At 43.9% G+C, this 15,288-nt stretch overlaps 1 protein-coding gene across 1 annotated transcript in view; it reads right to left on the reverse strand.

The window, feature by feature from the left end:
• The window catches only part of LOC138276821 (ethanolaminephosphotransferase 1-like), a 355,017-nt gene that overhangs the window by 266,939 nt on the left and 72,790 nt on the right, over positions 1-15,288 (reverse strand). The window contains exon 5 of the mRNA XM_069219207.1: positions 11,750-12,018. Within this exon, the coding sequence (XP_069075308.1) occupies positions 11,750-12,018 (269 nt within the window). The remainder of the gene's footprint in view (positions 1-11,749; positions 12,019-15,288) is intronic.

Here is a 15,288-nt window from a genome sequence, read left to right on the forward strand (position 1 = left end):
TGCTGTGAGTACAACAAATGCTTTGCACTTCTCCAAGATTGGCCTAACTGCTCGACTAAGCTGCCATAAAAGAAATTAGAGCATTAGGTGGTCTAGTTTTTACCCCTGTAAACCAACGTGTGATTGCCTGGACCCCCTGCACAGTGTGCCTAGCTTTGCACACTACATAGACGATCAGCCTCCTACAGTGCAGCCACAGGGAGATTAGGTAAGTCAGCACAGCGCTGTGCTTAATTTTACACACTGCAATCACTACCCAGATGTAAGGTTACAAATATAGACATAAATCACCAATGTAAGTGATAACCATGCAGGCAGGCAGTCACATTAAGACAGGCACTCTAAGCATGAGTCATAAGTAAACGTACATGAACATGCACATAGCACACATGCATAAGGATAATGTTCACAATGCACATGCCACAAGTTTGAAGCAAAATGTTCGCAAACAGTCCCATGGTATAGTTTTGGGAATGCGATTTGATCGACCTCACTGACTTTTGTCCAGTCCGGCGGCCCGTCGGTTGCCTGGTGCTGTTGGCAGACTGTCTTTTTCTGCCTCAGTCCTGTTTATGCTCTAACATTGTAGTGCCCTTGCATCAAATCATTCCAGCACAAAGGAGGGAGCACGGGAGTGTTTACTCATTTCCCAAGTCCATTATCTTGCGTATCAGTCACTGGCCTGAAACTTTTGGACAATGCCGAATCTGTTACCCTTTCTGTTGTTATTATTTCTGACTGCTCGACTCTCAGGTTTAACAGCTCAACAGTTCGAAGTTTTGCTTGAACTTGATGACCTTTAAATATGATTACTTCATCCTAAGAAATGTCACCCTTCATTTACACAAGGTGAACTGATTAAACAAACCTGCACTCTTTCTTGAAGAAGCAAAGAAAACCCTGTTTGGAGAGTTTTAGGTTTTTGTGTTTTTCTGTCACGTGTGTATTTGAAAGTTAGCTAAAGGGAGAAAATATCTGAATGTGGTGCCATGTTATAGGAGGCAGATACACATTATGGTTGTTAAATGCACACTTGCATACTATCTACGTAGAATATTGTTTAGGGATGTCTTCTGTCCCAGAATCCTTCAAAAGTAGATTTATTAAACCATAGGAGACCTGTTGTATCATTATATTTTTCACATGTCCACAGAGTCTTAGAAAGGAGGGTTGCACATTTCCCAATATGCTTTCCCAATAAATGGCTCCATCTGTAGCGCATGTGCTACAATAGCACCCAGAAGTCTGAAAATTCATGTAGAAGGTAACTCTGTGCCTTCCTGATCCTTAAAGAAGGACTTTTGTTGTTGCGCAGTTGTGTAAAACATCATATTATGGCCCAGAGAGAGAATTGATAATTTCCACGAGAATATATATAATACAAAAGTGACACTTTAAAAAAAAAAAAAAAAACTTAGCACATGTGCTGCTTCCATCTGTATGTTCAAGTTTTCATTCTAAGAGAAGTATATTCAAGTGGAACCTTTCCAACAAAATGAGCTGCAATAACTCATGATACAGGAAAAAAAAACTCAGCAAGGGAAATCTCAGCAAAGAAAATAACGTTTTCACACAGGCTAATTGTTTGTACTGTGCACAGGTTTCTTAAACTGACAAGCACAAACTGTTGTAGAAAGAAACGTGTGACTCTAATTGCATTCCATTTGTTTGCTTTTCCCAATGCTATTCATGCTTCAAATTCCATAGAATCCTCTTCCAGGCATTCAACCCTAGCTAGTACCACAGCAGTGCTTAGCTACCCCAGTAGAAGATGTAATTTAGTCTCTATTTCACTGATCTACTGAAACAATTTGCTATTCTACAGGATGCCTGGTGGAGAGGGGTTTATCCACGCCCCAGCCCTGCAAAACAGTATTTCAAGTAGTTGGGAACTACCTAACCTCACTGGTTACCTGGCGTAAAATACGATTTCCCTGCAGAAGACTACCCGGGCAAAAGAAAGTAGATTGCAGGCTGAGGCCAAGTTTGTGGTTGTAACCAATAGTCAGACAAAGTGATGTTGAATTCTTTCTGTGCAATGTTCCATGCCAACCTTTGGAGTATTTTTTAACAAAACTTCACTTTTTAGGCAGACTATGTCCTATTCAATGTTTTAGGTTCCGCCTGCATGCATGTATGCTTGTGAAATCCTTTGTTAGTAAAATACATAAACTTAAAACGGCTTGAAACCAGCCCCTCACTTACCTGAACTTACCGTTGGCTTACTCCAACGTCGCTCTGATTTACCTGCTTCGGATTGGCCAGCACGTCGTCTTCACGTCACTTCCTGTCGTCGGCTTTGCCTTCACCGATTCTGCCATTGAGTTGCCTGTGGAGCTAGTACTCCTTCCGGTCACTTTCTATTGGACACTGGCCAGTGTCCTTCCTCTGGCTGTGATGTTGAAGGACCTTCTTTTTTCTTTTTGCATGCTGTCTTCTTTCAACGCTGATGTCTTCTTTCTTTGCTGCCATCTTCTCTGTCTTCTTTCTTTGTTGCTGTCTTTTTTCTTCCAGCATGCCATCTTCTTACTTTGCTGACGTCTTCTTTCTTCGATGCCTTCTTTGCCTTCTTTCTTCATTGCTGTCCGTCTTCTTTTTTCTTTCTGCATGCTGTCTTCGCTGTCTTCTTTACCGCACGCCGTCTTCTCACGTCTGCACTCTTCTCACGTCTTTCGTCTTCTCACGCCTTCTATTTTCTTCTGTCTTCTCCCATCTTCTGTCTTCTTCCACCCTCTGTCTTCTCACGTCTTCTGTCTCCTCACGTCTTCTGTCGTCTCATGCCTTCTGTCTTCTTTTGTCTTCTCACGCCTTTGGTCTTTTTCCATCTTCTGTCATCTTCTGTCTTCTCACGTCTTCTGCCGTCTTCTCACCTCTGCACTCTTCTCACGTCTTCTGTCTTCTCCCTTCATCTGTTGTCTTCTGTCTTCTACCATCTTCTGTCTTCTACCGTCTTCTGTCTTCTACCTTCTTCTGTCATCTACCTTCTTCTTCTTCTTCCGTCTTCTCTCCTCTTCTGCTTTCTGTCTTCTGTCACCTTCTGTCTTCTGCCGTCTTCTGTCTTCTGCCGTCTTCTCCTGTCTTCTGTCTTCTGACGTCTTCCGTCTTCTTCTGGCTTGTCTTCTCAAACCTTTGGTCTTTTTCCAGCTCCTGTCTTCTTCCGTCTTCTGTCTTCTTTCTTCTAATGCATTCCAATATGTTTCCCCTTTGTCTTTTTTTCTATGTAACTAGCTTAGAAATATTAGAAAAATTTCATTAAAATGTTTTAATTTAAAAAAACAAATATTATTATAACATTTCTCTAATATTTGTAAGCCAGTTACAAAGAAAAAAAAGACAATTTCGAAACCTAATGGCTTTGAAAATGCTTGTTTTTTTGTGTGTCTAAAAATATACTTCCATAATGGCTTTACAAGCAGAGCGGTTACACTTCAGTCACTGCTGTGACAATTCGATATTAAAATAAATCACCAATGGTGCATGGAAACAAATCTCAAATGAGTTCTATGCTTGTCTTCTGTCCTGTGGCGGGTATCACTGCTGCCCTGGAGCCCCATGCTGGAAGGAAGGGGAAAGAAGTGGTACACTGTACAGTGTCCTAAATCACAGTTGAGAAACTAAGGGCCAACTTTAAGGATGGCCTTGCACCAGCTAACGCCACATTAACGTCACTTTTCTGACACTAATGTGGTGTTTGATTGCCAAAAACGCTGCGCCATATCTACAAAGTGGCACAATGCATGTATTGCACCACATTGCGCCACATTGTGCATGCGCCATGCTTACTGTATGCAAAGGGGGCGTTCGGCGCAAGGAGACCCGCAAAAATGGCGCAATTAAATCAACAAGATTTAATTGTACCATTTTTGGAGTCTTATTTTAATGCCTGCTGAAACAAGGCATTAAAAGGATGCACCCATTGGAATCAATAAAACTAGCTTCTGAATTTTTAACCCTAGTGGAACAAAGCTCCACAATAGCGTAAAAAATGTTGACGCTATGGTTCCTAATGCCGCCATAGTGTGCCATTTCTTAAATACGGCGCACACATGATGGCATTAGGGGGGCGCAAGAAAAGTGGTGCGTGACGATGTGAAACTCCACTTTTCTTAAATCCGGGCCGAACACTTTAACTTAAGCAGGTTTTCACATCATTTCCTCAAGGATGCAGGAGTAAGAATAACCACTTTCATATACTCTAAACTTCCATAAAGTACTGCAGTTTAATACAAGATGCAAGCAGATGATAATATGCAGATAATTACAAATAGACCCCTCCCAAGGAAGAGAGATTAAATAATGACTTTGATTTAACAAAAACATATACAAACAGAGAAATTATAGGCCACAGACCCAACCAAAAAACATGAGGGAGCTTCCAGTAATGACAGTGACAGCCTCACACACACTAGACCAGTGGTTCCCAACCTTTTGACTTCTGTGGACTCCCATTTTATCAATACTGGAGCCCGCGGACCCCCACCGAATCATTATTGGAATCCAGGGCCCCCCACTGAGTCATTACTGTTAGTTGGAACTTAATATTATTCCATTTTCTAAGCAGTCGCGGACCCCCTGAGGAGGCTTCGCGGACCCCCAGGGGTCCCCGGCCCACAGGTTGGGAACCACTGCACTAGACTACACTATCGATACTCACTGACATACTGACCGAATGTCAGGGCTGGCTTTAGGGTGGTGCGATGAGTGGAGCCACACCTGGGGGTGACCTCCAGGATGCAGTGTTTACAAATAAGTTAAGGCAATTTTTTAAAACAAAAAAATACATTAGAAAAATTCCATATGCAGACCCCAGTGCTGAAGAGTTTCCATTTTGTTTTGGTTTAACCAATAAAAGTTTTTTTTATTAAACAACTTATATTTTTATTTTGTTACATTTTTGTTACACCTATGATTATAATATCTTCATCGATTTCATCTCAATTATTTTCAGGGAGGAAAATGGAAGTACTCCTGAGGCAAGGCTTACATCCCCCCAACCAGCCAAAAAAAGTAACGTTTTGGGGAGAAACAGCCAGCGGTCATTATGTCAAGGGAGCTGCGGGTCGAAAACGTTTGGGAACAACTGTGGTACAGCTTTGTCAAATATGATGGAGCAATATGACAAATTTACATTTTTTTATTTTCAAAAACAAAACCCCAAAAATAGGATTTTGTTTTTGAAAATAAAACAATGTTCCCAAGCCATTTAAGATAATTGTCATGGCGAGGGGGGCATTTGCTTTTTTCACTGACTCTTACTGCCAGAGTTTTCCTGGCAGTGAAGGGTAGTGAAAATTGGCCTGAATGTATGCTCATCTTGTGAGAAACTAGGCTGATTGGAGAGGCTCCCTCACTTTTTGCCCCCATTTTTCACTAATACTGGTGTTTTATGACTCTGATTGTGCCCTGGGCACTGCTAACCAGTCCCAGGGCCGGTGCTCTGATTAAAATGGTGTATGCAAACCAGCCCTACTTATAATTTGTACTGACAATCTACCTATAGGTCCCCAGTATATGGTAGGGCATGTAGGTTTATGGGTCCCAGTATAATTGGTACTCCCATAGGTGCATTGTTGTGATGTCAAGTGTAATCGTAAAGGCAGGCCTGCATTGATGGCTGCTTTTAAGTTAAAGTTAACCCCAAATTCGACTTTGGAATTAAAAATACTTCCAAAGTCATAAACTACCTTATTTTTACAAATAAGTCACCCCTAAGGTCTTCCCTAAGTGCCCCAAGGGTTGGATGCCATGTAAATATAAGCAGAGGGTTTATAAAAGATGTTTTATAAACCCAGGTGAGGGGAAAACGGCCAAAGTAGTTTTTCCCTATTGTAGTGAATTGGCCCCTCATGCTAACATGGGAAGACTTTATTTAAAATTAATAAAGTCTCATTTCCCCTAGAAAAAAGCTAAAACTGTCATATTTGGTATCAAATTAAAAGTGATAATAAATCCAACAACTTGCTAAAGTTAGATTTATTATAACTAGTAAAAACAAAAGTTACCAAATCATCCCTGTAGTGCCCTGTCCTGATGGGTCAGCCTCTGGCAACGTGAGCCAAGCTGCCTTGATGAGGTGTGAAGAGGACTGGGCTGAAACAAAGGAAGTATCTGGTGGGAAGAGAACTGCTGTAGCAGATGGCACAGCAGGATGGGGGAGAGTGGTCATACTGTTTTTCAAAGGAGGGAAAGCCACTTGGGACAGAAACTGGACCTCTCCCATTTCCTGTTCCCCCAGTCAGATGGGAGCCCCACTAGTTACATTAGGAAAGGGGCTTAAGGGGGGTGTTTGGGAAACCTGACCACACCAGTAGAGACGTTCTCCATGTTGGATGTTTAAAGAGTGTTGCTTTCTGGAATAGATTTTTGCCACACTTCCCAGGTAGTGGTCACACCAGGGAGTGGCACAACCCAGAAGCAAGGATAAATATGGCAGAGGTGCTCAACAATTCAGATCCCTGTTGGAAGAAGATACTGGAAAAGAAGGACTGCCCTGCTGAACCCCTGGTCTGCACATGACCCACTGCACTCACAGGAACTGCATCAGCTGCGCACTTTGGGCTTCACCAAGAAAATGACTTTCCCTTGCTTCTGCAATTACAGGAGTGGACTCCCTGTAAGCTACAGGGACAAAGGAACTAACCAGAACACCCTGCATCAAGTCCTGCAAGAAAAGCCCAGCTGACCAGTGTCCAGTGGCCATTTGAGGATTTTGACCAGGTGCATTCTGAGAACTGTAGTACCAACTGCCAAGGAGCAACTCAGAGCTTCTGGAACCTTGGATCAAGTTTGTGGACACTTCAAGGACCCACAACATACTTCTGGAACAAGATCCAGAAGTTTGGAGCAATTTTGGAACAAAACTCCAGAAGTGGACTGACTCGACATCAAGAGCCAAGCCGGCTACCTTCAACCGCGACCCAGCCTGAATTTCGGGTTCATCCCAATGAAAGCTCCAGAACTCCAAACTTCCAGGATTTGACCGGGGGCTTGCGGAAAGGCAATCCCACAATGTTGCATCGAAATCGGCTTGCTGTGGAGGACCATCTGATGTCGAGGAAGAAAAGCTCCAGAAAAGTTTCTAAGTGCAAAGGTAAACTTTTGACTGAGGCCTCCAGCTCAGTGTATCAGAGCAGGGCTCCATCACGGTTGGCCTTGACTTTTGACTTTGCCCTGATCAAGAGCAACCACATGTCCCCGGTTGGCGTTTTTGGTTTTCAGGCATGAGAAAGCATTTTTTTACATTTAAATTTTCATATCTCTGGTTCTCTACATAGGATTTTTGTCATTTTGGTATCATTTTAAAGATACAAATATTTCCTATTGTTATAAATTAGTGTTGGATTTTCATTGTGGGTTGTGTTTTACTTATTTACAGGTTTTTTTATATGAAGACCCATATTTATGGATTTTGCCGCAAAACTGCCCTAATGCAGTTTTGCGGCAAGATCCATAGCGCCTGTTAGCGCCATTCCATAGCGCCAGCCAGGCACCATATTTATGGAATGGCACATGGTGGCACATAGGACAGGCTATCATCTAAAGAAAAGACACTAGCTGTGGGGGGGGTGAATGGGCAGAGGGGAAAAGGCGTTAGTGTGCCAGGAATGACGGTAGCCTGTAGAGTGGCTGACCAGCCTAGCGTCATTTTCCTTATGCACTACCAAACATGACTTCTGTCTAAGTAAAGACAGGAGTCATGCTCACCACCCAAAGGCCAGCCCAGGGGACCAGTGTCCCCTGGGTATGGCCATCATACCCAGTGCCATGCAGGGGGCCCTTACATGGGGCCCCCATTGGCACTGAAAAAATAAAGAAATATACTTACCTCTACTTACCCATCCTGATGGGGTCCCCCCTTCTATGGCGTCCCTCTGGTGTGGGTGGGGGTGTTCCAGGGGCTTGGGGTGGGCACCTGTGGGCCCATTCCATGGTGTTTAGCCATGGAAATGGGTCCACAGGTCCCTTAACACCTGGTCAGACCCAGGCATTAAATAATGGTGCTAAGCATTATTGCTAACCATTATTTGGGTCTGCCTACTCCGTGCGTGTCATTTTTGCGCCGGAGTATAAATCAGACTTTAGGGGTTTAGAGTCATATTGTGGACGGGAACGCCTACCTTGCATCTAATTAGCGTAAGGTAGTTTGCCGTTTACACAATTTGGTATTAAGCCCTATATATTAATGCTAGACAGGTCTAGTTTCAAAATATAAATATGGAGTTAACTTTGCACCGTTTTAGCGTCAAAATAAATGATGCTAAAACTGAGCAAACAGAGTATAAATATGCCCCTAAATGCTTTACACATTTAGTGAAGTGAAGCTTAACTGCACCTAACAAGGGTTGAGCAAGTATTAATTTATTGAGACCTTGATTGGACCTAGGGGGTACTGTGGCCTATTGCTAAGTGTAGGTACCTACCTGCCCTTACCAATAACCCACTTTTCAACACTAAATTAAGGGGCGGACATACAGGCCAACCTTCAACGGCCCTTACTCCATCAGGCCATTTGAGGGATGTAACCACAGCAGAGACACAGTAGTCTTTGCCAATGGTTACACCAAATGTCTGCCTACATTTAAATTGGGCAGGCGGAAAGGGTACTCCATCACCATTGTGACGGAGTACCCTTTCTGCAACATTAAGCTGCTTATTTTTTCATTACACATAAAGGAGAGCACCTGGGATTATCTTCCTCCGTGTTTTGGGGTGGGTTGCTTAATGTTGCCCTCCACACTGGGAAACTAGATCTGCCTAAATCGTCTGGCGAGAAATGTACTTCTGAGAGAAATTTAATTTTTGTAGGTTATAGGCAGATCATTAAGGCCCTCATGTCAATGGCGTTAATGACCGCCTACCGCCGTGGCGACGGCTGCCAAAACACGGTCGCCGCCGCTACCTACCGTCCGCCATATTATGACCGTAGCCGGAATTCCGCCAGAAGGCTGGCATAATTCTGGCTGCAGCCATGGCGGCGTCTGGCGGTAAGGTGGCACTGCTGCCAGCAGCAGCGCCACAACAGTAGACCACCGCAGACCGTATCATGACCCATGATACGGCCTGGCGGTGTTCTGCTGGCGGACACTGCTGCTGGCAGCAGCGCCACGTCTCGTCTCCTGCCGGAGGACCCCCTGCAAGCAGGTAAGTCAGGTGCTCCGACAGGGGAGGGGGGTGGAGGGTGTTGTGTGTGTGTGTGGGGGTGTGGGTGTATGTTTCTGTGTGCGTGCATGCAGGTGTGTGGCGTGTGGAATGTGTGTGCATGAATGGGTGTCAGTGTGCGTGTACGTTGTGTTGTGTGAATGCGTGTGTGCTTGTATGTATGTCAGTAGGTGTGGATGTGTGTGTGAATGGATGTATGCATGCGTGGGTGAATGTGGGTATGAGTGTGTGTATGCGTGTGTATGTTGGTGCGTGAAGGTGCGTGTATGTCGGTGGTGGGGTCTGGAGGGGGAGAACTCTGGGGAGAGAGATGGGGGCAGTGGAGACCCCTATCAGTGACAGGGAAGGTATTCCCTGGCACTGATAGTGCCTACTGCCATGGTTTTCGTGGTGGTCAGGAAGCCACGAAAACCATGGCGGTAGGCGGGGTCATAATCCTGCGGGTGGGACAGGGACTGCTGCCTGGCTGGCGACTGAAGTCCGGCGGCAGTTACCGCCCTGGTGGCCAGAGTGGTACATTGGCGGTTTGGCTTGAGCATGTCATATTTTGGGAAGAGTACCGCCACCCTGTTGGCACAATTCTTCTCCAAAATACCACTGTCCTCCAGGGTCATAATGATGGCCTAAGTCTCAAATGTGGATTGCAGTACCTGCCAAAGTTCAAATTAAAACCAGTTCCAGGTAAGTTGTTCTTGTTTTGATAGCATCTCCCTTGATTGGTTACATAGTTCTTGTCAGTCAAAATGTGTTTCCAGTGATCTTATAAGTAAATTGAAGTCCACAGTGCTCATTAAGTTCGCCTTGTGCTGCAGGAGCAGCAGAGTCCTGCATTACACCTCTGGCTTAGTGAAGCTAACCTGCTTAGCTTGGATAATGTAGGTGGGGACTGGTCCATGCGCTGGATAGGAATGGGGAGCTAATTTTGGGGGAAAGGTTTTGAATTAGGAGGCTACCCAACTTCCAAACTGCTTTGGGGAAAGCACTGGAGCGAAAAACTGACTAAAGCATGAGCAAGATATAGTTAGAAAGAAAATGAGGAAGGAAATGGCCAAAGGCCTGATGAAGAACATTTTGATTGCGGCTTGTTGAGAGAGTTAATCGTTTCACCCCTTAGGGTGGTGGTCAAAAGAAAAAAAAGAGTCCATACAGACTGACTGACAACCTGTCATGGCCTGAAGTGCAATCACTCAATGAGTACATCTGCCATCAAAACTGAACAGTGAATTACATGCACTTGCATCAAGTAGTAGAGCTGGTATGAAGTTGCAGGGTGGCTGCTGAAACAACCAGATACAGCAGTGGTTCCCAACCTGTGGTCTGGGGACTCCTGGGGGTCAGCAAACATTCCTCAGGGAGGCCAAGACTGCTTAGAAAATTAACTAATACTAACAGATTAATAAAGTGTATATAAATAAAATGGCTAAATGCAGATTTGATTTTTTTTTAATATAGTGTAAATGTCAAGGAATTTGAAATTAAAGGCTAAAAATTAATTTATTATCCTCAGATTGATTTGTGGGAGCAGTGCATGTGCATCAAACAGAATATACTATGAAAGATATGTGAGTTCAATTGAATTTAGAAAAGCTCCAACCTTCATATTAAAATTACATTTTTTAAATGTTTTATTTTACTTGTTTACAAATGAAATGAAATGTGTTATCATCTGTGTATGTGTTTGATGGAATGCTTGTTTCTGTATTTATGTGTATTGTTTTGCAGTTCAAATCATCAACAATGTTTAAGCCGGGTTCCCCGGCTTCCATTAATGACTCAGAGGGGGATCCCCGGATTCCAATAATGATTCAGTGGGGGCCCTGAGTTCCAGTAATGAGAAAGTAGGGGTCCCCAGAAGTCAAAACGTTGGTAACCACTGAGGCACGGCATAAAGTCTGCAGTTATCTTGTTTCTGGTTCACTGAGCAGGTGTAGTTGAAGGCCTGGAACATGGGGACAAGATGTTTCCGAAGGAAATGTTCAGTGTCATAAATACCTTTGTAGCAGTGTAGTGCTTTCAGTCAATTGTTTACAGTGACCTCTGGATCAGAACAGTCGATGCCCTACTTCGACCCGTGTTCTTGGGAGGTGCGTGAGGCCCGGCGGTGCACGTGTCCTACAGGTGTGTGAAAAAGTGTCAGAAAGTGTGGGGTTCCTTTAGTAACAGAGAAAACCAAGACCTCAGACCAGCGACTTATGTCCTGACTGGAAGAGATGTATTCAATGAGGAACGAATTTTGTTTTTTCAGGGTAGGATAAACAAGAGCTTGGAGCTGGGTGGGAGAAACATATATCTGTCTCGTGCCATCTGTAGTTCCTGCAGAGCTGCAGGAACTATGAGAGGAGCATGGCCATGTCTCGGTATATGCATCCGTTGGATAGATAAAAAAAATATAACCTGCAGAAAATATATTCATTTCGCGTTTCATAAATTACATTATATATTTTCACAATCGCACACAACAAAACGGAACAGTTGAGAAAAATACCAAATGTCACATGAAGAATCAAACACCCTGCTATTCCTTGTTTCAGAAAAAAATGCAATTCACATTGGTTATTTGGAAAGGTCATTGGCACATTTGCAGACTCACCACTTGGCTCGTGTCGTAGGCCCAGGGAAGGAAGAGTACTCCAGTGTTGTATTTTTCCCAGTGTGTGAGAATGAAAGTCAGCAGGACAACGTAGGTGGTGTAATACATTTTCTGTGCCGAGAACGCGGGTGTTTCTGCACCATACCCAAAAACGGATAACAGAGACAAACTAAAGATGGAGGCCGCCCAGCTATCCAGGCCGTGGTCAAAGAACTCTCCCAGAGGGCCTGTGCACTGGATGCGCCGCGCGTGCTTCCCGTCGATGGAGTCTGGAACAAACAAACAGGAGAGGGGAAGCTTGCAAGAGATGCTCAACCCTACAGTCTCGTAGGAAAGCTTGTGCAAAGAATTAAAGCAGATGACAGGGCCCCTTCAAGGATTTTGTAACCCCTTGGCAACGTGACTCTTTGCCATTGACTCTTTGCCGCTCCCACCCACTGTGGCCCTGATAAAGTGGCAAATTTATTTGGGAGGACAGCATGGGGCCATGGATACCTTTCTGGTTAGTAACCCCGCACATACATATAGCTAGCACCACTGTTTTTCAAAAGTAGGGGTGCTGCCATCAATGTTACATCAATGAAGCCATAGGGTTTGAGAAAAAGCCAACAAATGAACCACGCCGGTTCAGCAGGAGAGTGGTAAGGGTGTATTTAGCCACTGGTGCTTTTTTGGAATACACTCTTCCAAATACATTACATAAGCATGGTGTGCTGACAATGGCACCGCACAGTCATTTACAAACAGCAAGTTTTCCATTGAAATGACCACTACATTTGCTCAGACATGCAGTTTCACTGCTAGAACCATCTAGTGCACAAAGTGTGGCATTTGGGTTTCTGCCAAGAATTAGCATTTGCACATCACCAAGCAAAGTGTCTAGATTTGTTTTGATCCTATTAAAAATCGTTTAAATCACACTTCAGAATTACAAAAAAGTTTAATGTGTGCTTTCCTAATTGCTGATATGTTTTGAAATATTTGTACTGTGCACTGATAGGTATAAAAAATAAAAATTGACGTCCTACCGCCGTGCCTTTACAAATCCTTATACTCGAGCAAGATTGTCATACAGTTCACTTTACATAATCCTCTCACTTTAAAGTCAGAGGTTGAAAAGTAAGCCCCAATCTCCATACTAAACACAAAATGAACGCACACTAAATGTAACAAAATAAACAAAGAATTAAAGACATCTTTATTGTTCATTCACCTTCTGAACTCCAGCATGGTTATTTCTGGGGGTGCTGTAGCACTCTTTCGTCCAGCAACTATGGCTAGCACAATCATTTGTCCAGAGAATACTGAAATGACATGTGAACCGACATTTACTGCTTATAAATCCTCATGTGATATTCCCGTTCCAGGGCCACATACCAAACACCTCTTGTGATATCCCCACTCCGTGGCCACATACCACCCACCTCGTGTGATATCCCCATTCAGGGGCCACATAACACACCTCTTGCGATATCCCCATTCCAGGGCCACATACCACACACCTCGTGTGATAACCCCATTCCATGGCCACATACTACATCTCGTGTGATATCGCCATTCCTGGGCCACATACCACACACCTCGTGTGATAACCCCATTCCATGGCCACATACCACACACCTCATGTGATATCCCCATTCCAGGGCCACATGCCACACACCTCGTGTGATATCCCGGTTCCAGGGCCACATATTGCACCTCTTGTGATATCCCTATTCCAGAGCCACATACCACACCTCTTGTGATATCCCCATTCAAGGGCCACATGCCACACACCTCGTGTGATATCCCCATTCCAGGGCCACATACCACACACCTCGTTTGATATCCCCATTCCAGGGCCACTTACCGCATTCTTTCAGCAAGTGATAAATGGAAGCAGGAAGAGGGGGTCACTGTGGGTGGGGGTAGTGACTGGGCTATCAGGGCTGTGTGTTCCTTGCTTTTCCATGTCATTGAAGGGGACTGGGAGGCAGGCCCGGTTCTAGCGGGTGGGCCAGGTGGGCGAGGCCCACACAAACATGACCTTTAGCCCTCCCAATTGGCAGAAGGCCATGGAGAATGCACCTGTGAAATGCTTCCTCCATGTGGACGGCCAAACCCTGGGATGCTTTTTCACTTAGTTTATGTTAATTATCAGTCAAGGCTAAGGCTGCCACATTTCCAAAAGAAAGAAACAGCCATTTTTTGTAGTTTTAAGAGTGTGCAAAGGTTTGGACATGATACGAAATAGGAATTCAAATAAAATTGTACTCGTTTGTAACATGACGTTTCTGTCTGTATTTACATTATTTATTAGTCAGGCATCTTTGCAGGACTAGAATGATTTTAAAAGTGTTTTATATTCATATTTCCTGTTTGAAGTATGTGCAGCTAAGGGCAAAAAATAACAGCTATAGGTGGTTTTGCTTATTTTTGTACCATTTGGGACATTTAAATACTGGTGGTGCCGGGAAAAAACCTGCCAGGTGGCAACCGTGGTCATGGGTCATTGAGGAACCTCTAGAACACACTTTAAAGTGCCTTGTTATTATAAATACATTTTAAAGTATATACTGAAAAGGAGAAAAATTACTTAGGTGAAGGGGAAAATGACTTAGGTGACTTTCTCTATTTTTTAGTGGCTGAGACATTAAAATAGTCATGTTGGAAGAAAATGGCCTTCTGGCAATTCTATCTTGTGTCACGAGGCAAGCTACAGTTGGACAGCGTATATTAGGGGTGTGGGGACAGGGTGTTACCTGCCAAAGTGGCATCAGAGTCCAGGGCTGTGAGGGTCCTTCAGAAACCTCACTTATGCCTGTTTCTGTGTAGAGTTTTGAGAATGTTTATCAACAATTTGCACCAGGGCAAAGGCACGCAAAGTGAGGCAAACTGCTTCAAAGTCTTGAGAACCTATTTGCTTTGCAGTGCAAAAGATTTTTTATTTTAGAAAATAACCTCAGCGTAGCACAAATAATCCTTTGTGCCGCTTTGTGCTACTTTGCGCCATGTGAGAATGACATGGGTGCTATATATGCATTCCCACTCTACAACCTAGGGTGTTTGATGCAAAGTCGTGTCTACAGACAGGGTTTTGCGCGAAAAAACAACACCTTCTTGAGGCAGGTCTCAAGTTGAAGAAACGTTCTAATTTGTTTTAACGTTTTACATGCTGCATGTGTGCTGCACTATACAGCACACATCCAATGTGGGAAAAGTTTTAAAGTTTGTCTAGGCACAGTATTTTGTACTTTGTACTGGAAGGTTAACCATCAAGTACAAAAGTTATGCTAGACATCATGTACATACCGTTGCATCATGGTGGAAAGGAATGTATGCATGCTGCTAGGCAGTCTGTTTGTTCACTAATGCTGAAGAAGAGAGCATCGGTGCCATATCCTAGTAGAAATGACTCTACAATGCTGTCTTCCCCTATTGCAGCATCGCAACTTTGGTTGCTGTGCTGTATGTTGCTATTTTGTTTAGTAAGTGTGCCCCTAAATGTCAGGGACTATTCATGAGTCAGGGAAAGAATTTGAGAGAGAAAAAAGTGACGG

Source organism: Pleurodeles waltl, chromosome 2_2 (assembly GCF_031143425.1).
Source record: "Pleurodeles waltl isolate 20211129_DDA chromosome 2_2, aPleWal1.hap1.20221129, whole genome shotgun sequence".
NCBI classification, from domain to species: domain Eukaryota; kingdom Metazoa; phylum Chordata; class Amphibia; order Caudata; family Salamandridae; genus Pleurodeles; species Pleurodeles waltl.